This window comes from Heptranchias perlo, chromosome 7 (assembly GCF_035084215.1).
Source record: "Heptranchias perlo isolate sHepPer1 chromosome 7, sHepPer1.hap1, whole genome shotgun sequence".
Classification (NCBI taxonomy): Eukaryota; Metazoa; Chordata; class Chondrichthyes; order Hexanchiformes; family Hexanchidae; genus Heptranchias; species Heptranchias perlo.
Window position 1 is genome coordinate 7451050 of NC_090331.1, and position 14488 is coordinate 7465537.

General features: G+C 46.2%; 1 protein-coding gene across 1 annotated transcript in view; it reads left to right on the forward strand.

Moving 5' to 3' along the window:
* LOC137323493 (receptor-type tyrosine-protein phosphatase-like N) overlaps positions 1 to 14488 on the forward strand; it is a 227795-nt gene that overhangs the window by 188114 nt on the left and 25193 nt on the right. Inside the window, exons 15-16 of the mRNA XM_067987003.1 lie at positions 597 to 744; positions 9783 to 9856. Of these exons, the coding sequence (XP_067843104.1) occupies positions 597 to 744; positions 9783 to 9856 (222 nt within the window). The remainder of the gene's footprint in view (positions 1 to 596; positions 745 to 9782; positions 9857 to 14488) is intronic.

The window sequence follows — 14488 nt, forward strand, 5'->3', positions numbered from 1 at the left end:
TTATCTTAAATCTGTGTCCTCTGGTTACCGACCCTCCCGCCAGTGGAAACTGTCTCTCTCTATCTACTTTATCAAAACCCGTCATGATTTTGAACACCTCTGTTAATTTTCCCCTTAACCTTCTCTGCTCCAAGGAGAACAACCCCATCTTCTCCAGTCTCTCCACAAAACTGAAGTCCCTCATCCCTGGAATCATTCTAGTAAATCTCCTCTGCACCCTCTCCAAGGCCTTGACATCCTTCCTAAAGTGCGGTGCCCAGAAATGGACACAACACTCCAGCTGAGGCCTAACCAGTGTTTTGTAAAGGTTTAGCATAACTTCCTTGCTTTTGTACCCTATCCCTCCATTTATAAAGCCCGGGATCCCATATGCTTTCTTAACAGCTTTTATCAACTTGTCCTGCCACCTTCAAAGACTTGTGTACACACACCCCCAGGCCTCTCTGTTGCTGCGCCCCCTTTAAAATTGCACCCTTTAGTTCCGATTGCTTCTCCTCATTTTTCCTTCCATTACCTTTTAACAGGTGCTCAGCTACATCCTCCCAGGTCTCCTTCCTGCCCCCGTCGAAATTTAACGTGTTTGCTTCTTTTCCCAGGCTTACATGGAAGACCATCTGAAGACTAAGGACCGCCTGCACAAGGAGTGGGAGGCCCTGTGCGCTTACCAGGCTGAGCCCAACGCCCGCTCCGTCAGCCAGAGTGAGGCCAACGTCAAGAAGTGCCGAAACCCCGACTTTGTGCCCTGTGCGTGTGAGCGGTTTTTTTTTAAACGCACACTGGAGGTATTGAGTGTGGGGCCTGGGATTTAAAGGGGACACAGCTTCATCCCTCCAAAGAGAGAGAGAGGAGAGATTTCTTTTTTCTTCTTCCCTTTGCTTCCAAATTCCTGAACTCGCCGCGTCTCGCTGGGATATGGTGACGGGCGACTGCCTGCGCTCCGTGTGTGAGCCTCGGGAGCGAGGGTCGGTGGGCTTGGTTGACCGTGGGGATCCTCACAGGCAAGCCCCGATCTCGTCCCCACTCGATATTAACACGCACGCAATCTTAAAATTGGAGCTCGGCCGTTCAGGAGTGAAATCAGGAAGCATTTTTTCACACAAAGGGTAGTGGAAATCTGGAACTCGCACCCCCGCTGGAGGGCAATTGGAGTTTTCAAGACTGAGATCGGTAGATTTTTGTTGGGTAAGGTGGGACAAAGGTGGGTAAATGGGGTTGTAGTATAGGAAAGGCAGCAGCTAATTTGCACACAGCAAGATCCCACAAGCACCAATGAGGTAAAGGACCAGATCATCTGTTTTTAGGTGTTGGTTAAGGGATAAATATTGGCCCAGGACACAGGGGGAGAACTCCTCTGCTCTTCTTCAAATAGTGGCCGTGGGATCTTTTCCGTCCACCTGAGAGAGCCTTGGTTTAACGTGTCATCCGAAAGACGGCACCTCCGACAGTGCAGCACTCCCCTCAGTACTGCACTGGGGGCGTCAGCCTGGATTTTGTGCTCCAATCTCTGGAGTGGGACTTGAACCCACGACCTTCTGACTCAGAGGCGACAATGTGACCAGGAATGGCTACACTGCAGTAAATTTCCAAAAGTTGGGCACTGTTCATCCAAACAGTTTGGGAAATGCTGCAGCGCCTTGGGTAATTGAATAATTCGGATGATTGGTCCTGTACTGGTTCTAATGAACACTCAGTACAAAGACTGATCGAACATGGTCACATCGCACGCAGTAATCACACAGACAGGGCATAAATAGGTGCTCCAATCAACACTAATGAGTGGCATTTGTCTAAACTGCATCCAGCCGTCTCCCCGCATTATCTGTAACATTTAAAATACATTCCGAACCAGATTCCTTGTGTTCTTGCAGGAGCAGTTGGTTCGGGGGAAGGAGAGAGTGTGAAATAATCCACCCAAGATCATAGAATCATACAGCACAGAAGGAGGCCGTTCGGCCCATCGCGCCTGTGCCTGCTCTTTGAAAGAGCTACCCAATTAGTCCCACTCCGCCTCTCTTCCCCCATGGCTCTGCAAATTTTTACCTTTCATGTATTTATCCAATTCCCTTTTGAAAGTTACTATTGAATCTGCTTCCACCGCCCTTTCAGGCAGCGCATTCCAGATCACAACAACTCACTGCGTAATAAAGTTTCTCCTCATCTCCCCTCTGGTTTTTTTGCCAATTATCTTAAATCTGTGTTCTCTGGTTACCGACTCTTCTGCCACTAGAAACAGTTTCTCCTTATTTACTCTATCAAAACCTTTCATAATTTTGAACATCTCCATCAAATCTCCCCTTAACCTTCTCTGCTCTAAGGAGAACAACCCCAGCTTCTCCAGTCTCTCCACATAACTGAAGTCCCTCATCCCTGGTACTATTCCAGTAAATCTCCTCTGCACCCTCTCCAAGGCCTTGACATCCTTCCTAAAGTGCGGTGCCCAGAATTGGACACCACCCTTAGACAGGGTGCAGAAGAGATTTACTAGAATGATTCCAGGGAGGAGGGACTTTAGTTACGTGGATAGACTGGAGAAGCTGGGGTTGTTCTCCTTGGAACAGAGAAGGTTGAGAGGAGATTTGATAGAGATTCAAAATCATGAAGGGTCTAGAACCAGAGGACATAGATTTAAGGTGATTGGCAAAAGAACCAAAGGGGACATGAGGAAAAACTTCTTTACACAGCGAGTGGTTAGGATCTGGAATGCACTGCCCGAGGGGGTGGTGGAGGCAGATTCAATCATGGCCTTCAAAAGGGAACTGGATAAGTACTTGAAAGGAAACAATTTGCAGGGCTACGGGGAAAGGGCGGGGGAGTGGGACTAGCCGGATTGCTCTTGCATAGAGCTGGCGCGGACTCGATGGGCCAAATGGCCTCCTTCCGTGCTGTAACCTTTCTATGAGCAGGACCGGGACCAATGTCCTCGCGGGGGTGTTTGCTAGTGCTGTTGGGGAAGGTTTAAACTAGAGTGGCAGGGGGATGGGAACCTGAGCGGGGAGTCAGAAGGGAATAAAATTGAGAGCAGCAAGAGAGGGGAAATAGTACAAACAGTTGTTCAAGAACAAGTGAAAGGGAAAAGCGTAGAGCAGCGGAAAGAAAGTGTACTTTAGGCACGATAGAAAAAATAAAAACTAGAAGGCGTAAGGCGATTCACCCAGCATCAAAGCTGTGGCAGGGGGTTGGGAACCTGAGCAGGGAGACAGAGGAAAGCATGTCAGGAAGGGATAGAAGGTATGGAGTAAAAGGTGAAGTGTTAAAAAAGGAAAAAGCAGGAACTAAGTGTCACAAAACATATTTGAAAGTTCTTTATCTGAATGCACGTAGCATTCGTAACAAAATGGACGAGTTAACGGCACAAATAACTACGTATGGGTATGATCTTGTGGCCATTACAGAAACATGGCTGCAGGGTGACAACGACTGGGAATTAAATATGCCAGGGTATTTAACAATCAGGAAGGACAGGCAGGAAGGAAGGGGAGGTGGGGTGGCTATGTTAGTAAAGGAAGGAATCACTGTAATACAGAGAAATGATATTGGGACAAAGGATCAGGATAATGAAACAGTTTGGGTCGAGATAAGGAATAATAAGGGGAAAAAAACACTAGTGGGCGTAGTATATAGGCCTCCTAATAGTTGCAACTCTGCTGGAAGAAGTATTAATCAGGAAATAGTCAGGGCATGTAATAAGGGAACAGCTATAATTATGGGGGATTTTAACTATCATATTAACTGGACAAATCAAATTGGGCAGAGCAGCCTTGAGGAAGAGTTTATTGAGTGTATTAGGGATGGATTTCTTGAGCAGTATGTAACTGATCCTACAAGGGGGCAAGCAACCTTGGACCTGGTCCTGTGTAATGAGCCAGGATTAATTAATAATGTCCTAGTTAAGGATCCCCTTGGAATGAGTGACCATAACATGGTTACATTCCATATCCAATTAGAGGGTGAGAAGGTTGGTTCTCAAACAAGTGTACTGAGCTTGAATAAAGGAGACTATGATGGTATGAGAGCGGAATTGATTAAAGTGGACTGGGAAAATAGATTAAAGGGTAAGACAGTACATGAGCAGTGGTGTTCATTCAAGGAGTTATTTTACAACTTTCAAAAAATATATATTCCACTGAGGAAAAAAGGGTGTAAAAGAAACGACAGCCATCCGTGGCTAAGTAAAGAAATTAAGGACAGAATCCGACTAAAAACAAGGACATATAAGGTAGCCAAACTTAGTGGGAGGATAGAAGATTGGGAAGTCTTCAAAAGACAGCAAAAAGTAACGAAAGGATTGATTAAGAAAGGGAAGATAGATTATGAAAATAAATTAGCCAAAAATATAAAAACAGATAGCAAGAGTTTCTATAGTTATATAAAAAGAAAAAGGGTGGCTAAGGCAAACGTAGGTCCCTTAGAGGATGAGACCGGGAAATTAATGGTGGGAAACATGGAAATGGCAAAAATGCTGAACAAATATTTTGTTTCAGTCTTTACAGTAGAGGACACTAAGAATATCCCAACACTGGACAAACAGGGGGCTCAAGGGGGGGAGGAGCTAAATACGATTAAAATCACTAAGGAATTGGTACTCAGTAAAATAATGGGACTCAAGGCGGATAAATCCCCTGGACCTGATGGCTTGCATCCTAGGGTCTTGAGGGAAGTGGCAGTAGGGATTGTGGATGCTTTGGTAATAATTTTCCAAAATTCTCTGGACTCGGCAAAGGTCCCGGCATATTGGAAAACTGCTAATGTAACACCCTTATTTAAAAAGGGTAGTAGGCAGAAGGCTGGAAATTATAGACCAGTTAGCCTAACATCTGTGATGGGTAAAATTTTGGAATCTATTATCAAGGAGACAGTAGCGGAACATTTGGATAAACATAATTTAATAGGACAAAGTCAGCATGGCTTTACGAAGGGGAAGTCATGTCTGACAAATTTGCTTGAGTTCTTTGAGGACATAACGTGCAGGGTGGATAAAGGGGAACCAGTGGACGTAGTGTATTTAGACTTCCAGAAGGCATTCAACAAGGTGCCACATAAAAGATTATTGCTCAAGATAAAGAATCACTAGATTGGGGGTAATATTCTGGCATGGGTGGAGGATTGGTTATCTAACAGGAAGCAGAGAGTTGGGATAAACGGTTCATTCTCGGACTGGCAACCAGTAGCCAGTGGTGTTCCGCAGGGGTCGGTGCTGGGTCCCCAACTCTTTACAATCTATATTAACGATTTGGAGGAGGGGACCAAGTGTAACATATCAAAGTTTGCAGATGATACAAACATGGGAGGGAAAGTGGAGAGTGAGGAGGACATAAAAAACCTACAGGGGGATATAGACAGGCTGGGTGAGTGGGCGGAGATTTGGCAGATGCAATACAATATTGGAAAATGTGAGGTTATGGACTTTGGCAGGAAAAATCAGAGAGCAAGTTATTATCTTAAAGGCGAGAAACTGGAAAGTACTGCAGTACAAAGGGATCTGGGGGTCCTAGTGCAAGAAAATCAAAAAGTTAGTATGCAGGTGCAGCAGGTGATCAAGAAGGCCAACGGAATGTTGGCTTTTATTGCTCGGGGGATAGAATATAAAAACAGGGAGGTATTGCTGCAGTTATATAAGGTATTGGTGAGACCGCACCTGGAATACTGCATACAGTTTTGGTCTCCATACTTAAGAAAAGACATACTTGCTCTCGAGGCAGTACAAAGAAGGTTCACTCGGTTAATCCCGGGGATGAGGGGGCGGACATATGAGGAGAGGTTGAGTAGATTGGGACTCTACTCATTGGAGTTCAGAAGAATGAGAGGCGATCTTATTGAAACATATAAGATTGTGAAGGGGCTTGATCGGGTGGATGCGGTAAGGATGTTCCCAAGGATGGGTGAAACTAGAACTAGGGGGCATAATCTTAGAATAAGGGGCTGCTCTTTCAAAACTGAGATGAGGAGAAACTTCTTCACTCAGAGGGTAGTAGGTCTGTGGAATTTGCTGCCCCAGGAAGCTGTGGAAGCTACATCATTAAATAAATTTAAAACGGAAATCGACAGATTCCTAGAAGTAAAGGGAATTAGGGGTTACGGGGAGCGGGCAGGAAATTGGACATGAATTTAGATTTGAGGTTAGGATCAGATCAGCCATGATCTTATTGAATGGCGGAGCAGGCTCGAGGGTCCGATTGGCCTACTCCTGCTCCTATTTCTTATGTTCTTATGTTCTATGATTCAACACTCCAGCTGGGGCCTAACCAGTGATTTATAAAGGTTTAGCATAACTTCCCTTGCTTTTGCACTCTCCGCCTCAATTTATAAAGCCAAGGATCCTAAATGCTTTTCACAGTATCGTGGAATGGTTACAGCACAGAAGGAGGCCATTCAGCCCATTGAGCCCGTGCCAGCTCATTGTAAGAGCAATCCAGTTAGCCCCATTCCCCCATTCTTAACTTGTCCTGCCACCTTCAAAGATTTGTGTTACATTATACTCCCAAGTCTCTCTGTTCCTGCACCCCCTTTAAAATTGTACCATTTAGTTTCTATTTAGTTTATATAATGCAGGCTAAATTTACTCAGCCCCCACCCCCCCGACTATGCAGTCCAAAGGTCCTCCATTGCACGCGTTTAGATATTTCGCCACTCCACGCTGATAACTGTAGCACTTAAAAGCAAATCACAGGAACATTGAGTAACATAACTGCCGTTGGCAAGGAGACGGGGCTGGGTTTATCTGCGATCCTGTGCCAAACCGGCACCTGTCTTGATGCAGACGGGAGCTCAATTGCTGACTCGCTATGCTCTATAGTTGTTTTTTTCATTGAGAAAAACCAGCTGACTGCCCGACTGAAAAATCATCTTTGCGAATCACCGGTTAGGCCTCAGCTGGAATATTGTTTTTTTTTATTCGTTCATGGGATGTGGGCGTCGCTGGCGAGGCCAGCATTTATTGCCCATCCCTAATTGGCCTTGAGAAGGTGGTGGTGAGCCGCCTTCTTGAACCGCTGCAGTCCGTGTGGTGAAGGTTCTCCCACAGTGCTGTTAGGAAGGGAGTTCCAGGATTTTGACCCAGCGACGATGAAGGAACGGCGATATATTTCCAAGTCGGGTTGGTGTGTGACTTGGAGGGGAACGTGCAGGTGGTGGTGTTCCCATGTGCCTGCTGCTCTTGTCCTTCTAGGTGATAGAGGTCGTGGGTTTGGGAGGTGCTGTCGAAGAAGCCTTGGCGAGTTGCTGCAGTGCATCCTGTGGATGGTACACACTGCAGCCACAGTGCGCCGGTGGTGAAGGGAGTGAATGTTTAGGGTGGTGGATGGGGTGCCAATCAAGCGGGCTGCTTTATCTTGGATGATGTCGAGCTTCTTGAGTGTTGTTGGAGCTGCACTCATCCAAGCAAGTGGAGAGTATTCCATCACACTCCTGACTTGTGCCTTGTAGATGGTGGAAAGGCTTTGGGGAGTCAGGAGATGAGTCACTTGCCACTGAATACCCAGCCTCTGACCTGCTCTCGTAGCCACAGTATTTATATGGCTGGTCCAGTTAAGTTTCTGGTCAATGGTGACCCCCAGGATGTTGATGGTGGGGGATTCGGTGATGGTAATGCCGTTGAATGTCAGAGGGAGGTAGTTAGACTCTCAATTGTTGGAGATGGTCATTGCCTGGCACTTATCTGGCGCGAATGTTACTTGCCACTTATCAGCCCAAGCCTGGATGTTGTCCAGGTCTTGCTGCATGCAGGCTCGGACTGCTTCATTATCTGAGGGGTTGCGAATGGAACTGAACACTGTGCAATCATCAGCGAACATCCCCATTTCTGACCTTATGATGGAGGGAGGGTCATTGATGAAGCAGCTGAAGATGGTTGGGCCTAGGACACTGCCCTGAGGAACTCCTGCAGCAATGTCCTGGGGCTGAGATGATTGGCCTCCAACAACGACTACCATCTTCCTTTGTGCTAGGTATAACTCCAGCCACTGGAGAGTTTTCCCCCTGATTCCCATTGACTTCAATTTTGGTGTAAGACGGAAAGTAAAAAAAAAGTCTTTTTGTGCCTTTTCTGGCCCCGATCCTCTTCCTCTCTGTCCCCACCTGGCCGAGGAATCTCGGTGCATGTTCCAACTCAGGTCGAAACGTTAAAATTGCAGCCGGGTCCCGATGATGTCACTGGGACCCAACACCCACGTATAAAATAAGGACCCCGACCGGCTTCAGGCGTCCGTCCTTGCCCCCTGCTCAGTTGAGCAGGTTAAAATCGAGAACCGTCGACTCCTGACGTCCCCAGGACGGGTAAGTAACCCGGCCGATTCTAAACGCCCGCCCGCCCGCCAATGGGTAGCACTCTTGAATCAGAAGGCCGTGGGTTCGAGTCTCACTCCAGAGGCTTGAGCGCATAATCTGGGCTGATACTTCACTACGGTACTGAGGGAGTGCTGCACTGTCGGAGGGGCCGTCTTTCCGATGAGATGTTAAACCGAGGCCCCGTCTGCCCCCTCAGGTGGACGTAAAAGATCCCATGGCCACTAGTCAAAGAAGAGCAGGGGAGGTTCTCCCCGGTGCCCTGGCCAATATTTATCCCTCAACCAATATCACTAAAAACAAATTATCTGGTCGTCATCTCATTGCTGCCTGTGGGATCTTGCTGTGCGCAAATTGGTGTATCCTACATTACAACAGTGACTGCACTTCGAAAAGTGCTTCATTGGTTGTAAAGCCCTTTGGGACATCCTGAGGTCATAAAAGGCGCTGTATGAAGTATTTTTTTAAATTCTTTTTAAGCTGAAGTGAGTTCAGGAAAGTTTAAAATCTACCTTGCAGCCGCATCCTGAAGCTACTGGGACAAAGAGAGGATCAGAATGTCAGTGAGCTCTCCTGGGACGTACGGAGCAGCCAGTGAAACTGTTACCTGTTATGATCTGAAACAACGGGTAGGGTGGGTCACTAAACCATCACTACCATCCAGGCTTATTGTGCTGGGATAACCAGATTCATTCTGATAACTGCAGGGGTTAATGATCCGGGAGCCCACATCCGGGAAGGGGGAGGGCGCTAGCAGAGTTAATTGGTGACCAATCGACCCTCGATCAAGGGGGGAAGTCAGGAGTAAAACAACAAAGCTTCCTGCCGTGGGACGCATTGAGAGGAATAAAGAGACAGGTGTTGAAGGAGGGTCCCAAGAAAGTGCCTTGCTTATTTTCTTCCTTGGTTAAACCACATTTGGGAGTACTGCGCACAGTTCTGGTCTCTATAGTGTAAAAAGGGATATAGAGACATAGGAGAGGATGTAAAATAGATTCACAAGGATGCTACCAGAACTGAGAGGATGTAGTTATCAGGAAAGACTGAACAGGCTGGGGCTCTTCTCTCTAGAAAAGAGAAGCCTGAGGGGTGACCTGATCGAGGTCTTTAAGATTATGAAAGGGTTTGATAGGGTAGACGTAGAGAAGATGTTTCCACTTGTGGGGGGAGACCAAAACTAGGGGCCATAAATATAAGATAGTCACTGATAAATCCAATAGGGAATTCAGGAGAAACTTCTTTACCCAGGGAGTGGTGAGAATGTGGAACTCGCTACCACAATGGGTGGTTGAGGTGAATAGCATAGATACATTTAAGGGGAAACTAGATAAGTACATGAGGGAGAAAGGAATAGAAGGATATGAGCTGATAGGGTGAGATGAAGTAGGGAGGGAGGAGGCTCGTGTGGAGCATAAACACCGGCACGGACCAGTTGGGCCGAATGGCCTGTTTCTGTGCTGTAGACTCGATGTAACTCACTGTTATATTTTTTCAAATTTTAGATGACCATAACCGCATGATTTTGAAAGCAGAGGTCAACCCATCCAGGACGGACTTCATCAATGCCAGTCCGATAGTAAGTCAGCACATGTTTATTTAAAGCATTGGGAAACCTTGGTGAAGGGTCAAAGGCCATAACACCGGACAGCAGCGAGTTTGAAAAATAAGGTAGGAGAGAAATTGTGGTCAATTGGAAAAAATATACTTGGAGGCCACCAAGGTTGGGTTTAAAACACCTGAGTATTGTGGGAGGAAGGGAAGACAGATGGAGGGAAAGAGTTGGATCATTCTGAGTCTCTGAAAGAATGAGTTAAGAGTCTTGATTTCAACACAGTGACGCCGCATGAAGGAACATAGGAACAGGAACAGGCCATTCAGCCCATCGAGCCTGTTCTGCCATTCAGTGAGATCATGGCTGATCTGTATCTTAACTGCATTTACCCACCTTGGCTCCATATCTCTTGATACCCTTGGCTACCAAAAATCTATCGGTCTCAGATTTAAAATTATTAATTGAGCCAGCATCTACTGCTTTCTGTGGGAGTGTTCCACACTTCTACCACCCTTTACGAGAAGAAGTGTTTCCTAACTTCTCTCCTGAAAGGCCTGGCTCTGATTTTAAAGTTCTGTCCCCCAGTCCTAGACTCCCCCCACCAGTGGAAAAAGTTTCTCTCTATCTACCCTATCAATTCCTTTCAAAATCCTAAAAACCTCAATCAAATCACCCCTTCTATATTCCAGGCAATACAAGCCTTCCTCCTCATAATCTAACTCTTGGAGCCCTGGTAACATTCTGGTGAATCTACGCTGCACTCCTTCCAGGGCCAATATATCTTTCCTAAGGACTGTACATAGCACTCCAGAGGCGGTCTAACCAGGGCTTTGTATAGCTGTAGCAAAACTTCGTAGGGTTTCCAACTGTCCAGGATTGTCCTGGAGTTTCCAGGAATTGAAGACTGGCCATATCCTTCTTAGATACAGGGGTAGTGCCAGAGGACTGGAGAATTGCAAATGTTACACCTTTGTTCAAAAAGGGATGTAAGGATAAACCCGACAACTACAGGCCAGTCAGTTCAACCTCGGTGGTGGGGAAGCTTTTAGAAACGATAATCCGGGACAAAATTAATAGTCCTAAATTAATAGGAAGGAGGCATTACTGGATCTGGTTCTGGGGAATGAGGTGGGCCAAGTGGAGCAAGTGTCAGTGGAGGAACATTTAGGGAACAGTGATCATAGTATCATGAGGTTTAGATTAGCTATGGAAAAGGACAAGGAGCAATCTAGAGTAAAAATACTCAATTGGAGGAGGGCCAATTTCAATGGGATGAGAACAGATCTGGCCCGGGTAAATTGGAATCAAAGATTGGCAGGCAAAACTGTAATCGAACAATGGGAGGCCTTTAAAGAGGAGATGGTTCGGGAACAGTCTAGGTACATTCCCACGAGGGGGAAAGGTAGGGCAACTAAAGCCAGAGCTCCCTGGATGACAAAAGAGATAGAGAGTAAGATGAAGCAGAAAAAAGGGGCGTATGACAGATGTCAGGTTGATAACACAAGTGAGAACCAGGCTGAATATAGAAAGTTCAGAGGCGAAGTGAAAAAGGAAATAAGAGGGGCAAAGACAGAGTATGAGAATAGACTGGCGGCCAACATAAAAGGGAATCCAAAAGTCTTCTACGGGCATGTAAACAGTAAACGGGTAGTAAGAGGAGGGGTGGGGCCAATTAAGGACCAAAAAGGAAGAACGAGGAAAGGCAATATAAACTAAAGGTTACAATTCTAAAAGGGTGCAGGAACAGAGATCTGGGGGTATATGTGCACAAGTCTTTGAAGGTGGCAGGACAGGTTGAGAAAGCGGTTAAAAAAGCATACGGATTCCTGGGCTTTATAAATAGAGGCATAGAGTACAAAAGTATGGAGATTATGATGAACCTTTATAAAACACTGGTTAGGCCACAACTGGAGTATTGTGTCCAGTTCTGGGCATCGCACTTTAGGAAGGATGTGAAGGACTTAGAGAGAGTGCAGAAAAGATTTACTAGAATGGTTCCAGGGATGAGGGTCTTTAGTTACGTGGATAGACTGGAGAAGCTGGGGTTGTTCTCCTTAGAGCAGAGAAGGTTAAGAGGAGATTTGATAGAAGTGTTCAAAATCATGAAGGGTTTCGATAGAGTAAATAAAGAGAAACTGTTCCCATTGGCGGAAGGGTCTAAAACCAGAGGACACAGATTTAAGGTAATTGGCAAAAGAACCAAAGGCAACATGAGGAAAAACTTTTACACAGCGAGTGGTTATGATCTGGAATGCGCTGCCTGAAAGGGCGGTGGAAGCAGATTCAATTGTGGCTTTCAAAAAGGAATTGGATAAATACTTGAAGGGAAAAAGTTTGCAGGGCTACGGGGAAAGAGCGGTGGATTGGGAATAACTCTTGCAAAGAGCCGGCAAGGGCTCGATGGGCCGAATGGCCTCCTTCTTTGCTGTAACCGTTCTATGGTTCTATGATTAATCTCTAGAACACTGCCACGAGCAAAACCCGGGAGAAAAATCATTTTCTTTGGCCACTTCTGTTATTAGCTATAAAAATATTGGGAGTGGGAAAAAAGCCTGTTTGACCGACAGTCGAGAGTCATTAAATCGGGTAATGAAGAGTCTATTTGCTTCACGATTGGCCTTGGGAAGGCGGAGCATCATGAGAATTGACATGTGGGGCGAGCAATGGCGGGAGTATGGGGGGTTGGCAGCTTGGAAGCAGAAGGTCATGTGTTGAAACCTCCAGGAATATGTCCAACTAGAGTTGGCAACCCCTCGCACCGCAGGTGTGCGGGACGGTATGTTTGGAGCTTAGAGAGAACAAGAAAGGAAAGTTTAAGGGAAGCACTGACCACAGAAAGGCTGTGACTCGGAGTGAGTGCGGAGCGCGGAGCTGAGAGAGGGATCACACAGAAAGTTAATGTGCAGGTACAGCAAGCAATTAGGAAGGCAAATGGCATGTTGACCTTTATTGCAAGGAGGTTGGAGTACAAGAGTAAGGAAGTCTTGCTACAATTGTACAGGGCTTTGGTGAGGCCACACCTGGAGTACTGTGTACAGTTTTGGTCTCCTTACCTAAGGATGGATATACTTGCCTTAGAGGGGGTGCAACGAAGGTTCACTGGATTGGTTCCTGGGATGAGAGGGTTGTCCTATGAGGAGAGATTGAGTAGAATGGGCCTATACTCTCTGGAGTTTAGAAGAATGAGAGGTGATCTCTTTGAAACATATAAGTTTTTGAGAGGACTTGACAGGGTAAATGCTGAGAGGCTGTTTCCCCGGCTGGAAAATCTAGAACTAGGGGGCATAGTCTCAGGATAAGGGGTCGGCCATTTAGGACTGAGATGAGGAGGAATTTCTTCACTCAGAGGGTTGTGAATCTTTGGGATTCTCTACCCCAGAGGGCTGTAGATGCTGAGTCATTGAGTATATTCAAGGCTGAGGTAGATAGATATTTGGACTCTAGGGGAATCAAGGGATATGGGGATCGGGCAGGAAAGTGGAGTTGAGGTCGAAGATCAGCCATGATCTTATCAAATGGCGGAGCAGGCTCGAGGGGCCGTATGGCCTACTCCTGCTCCTATTTCTTATGTTCTTTTGTTCCTATGATAAGAAGATGCTGCTTGTATCCCATCCAGGAGCAAGAGAATGCTGAGAGCAGGATTCAGATACTGAACAAAATTGAGCTTTACAGAGAGTTAGGAGTTGTGGGGTGAAAAAGGAGAGGAGTGTTCGTCACATGTTTTAATTAACAAACCAGCATTTAAAAGTCTGTGTTTAAGGCAGGGATTTTCTGTAAGAAATTCTCAGCAATACTTTAGGCTAAAATAGTGCAGCTTATTATAACGGACATTGCTCCCTTCAATTGGTTCAATTCTAATCAGTATTTTGAAGGGATGAGGAGATATATTATTTATTTATCACTAGTGGATCTTCTGTGGCAGATGATGCACTTGGTATGAGGACAGTGTTATACCATGTAATGCAGAATGTACTGCTTGTTCTGCAGATCAAGTGTAGTCTGTTTGTAATTTGGCCTCAAGGCCACACAGTCTAATTGCTGTAAATTGGTACTGAAATCAATTAAATTGATTGTTTCTCTTGAGATTGGCGACTGGTTATAAATCGCTGGCTCCTCACCAAGGTCGGAAGGAAGCAACATGTAATCACTGTCTTTTTTTATCTTTAAGATAGTTTTGCAAAGTGTATAATTTTTTACATAGCCGTAACAAAGTGTGACGTCTGCAGTGTGACGTCTGCCGTGTGACGGCTGCCATGTGACAATCGCAGTGTGACCTCTGCAGTGTGACTGCTGCCATGTGACAATTGCAGTGCGACAATTGCAGTGTAACGGCTGCACTTTGACAACGTCGTGTGATGGCTGCAATGTGACAATTGCAGTGTGACAGCGTCAGTGTTATGGCTGCAATGTGACGGATGCAACGTGATGATTGAAACGTAACGGCTGCAGTGTGACGGCGACAGTGTGACGGCTGCAGTGTGACTGATGCAGTGTGACGGCTGCAGTGTGACTGATGCAGTGTGACCGATGCAGTGTGACGGCTGCAGTGTGACGGCTGCAGTGTGACGGCTGCAGTGTGACGGCTGCAGTGTGACGGCTGCAGTGTGACGGCTGCAGTGTGACTGATGCAGTGTGACTGATGCAGTGTGACGGCTG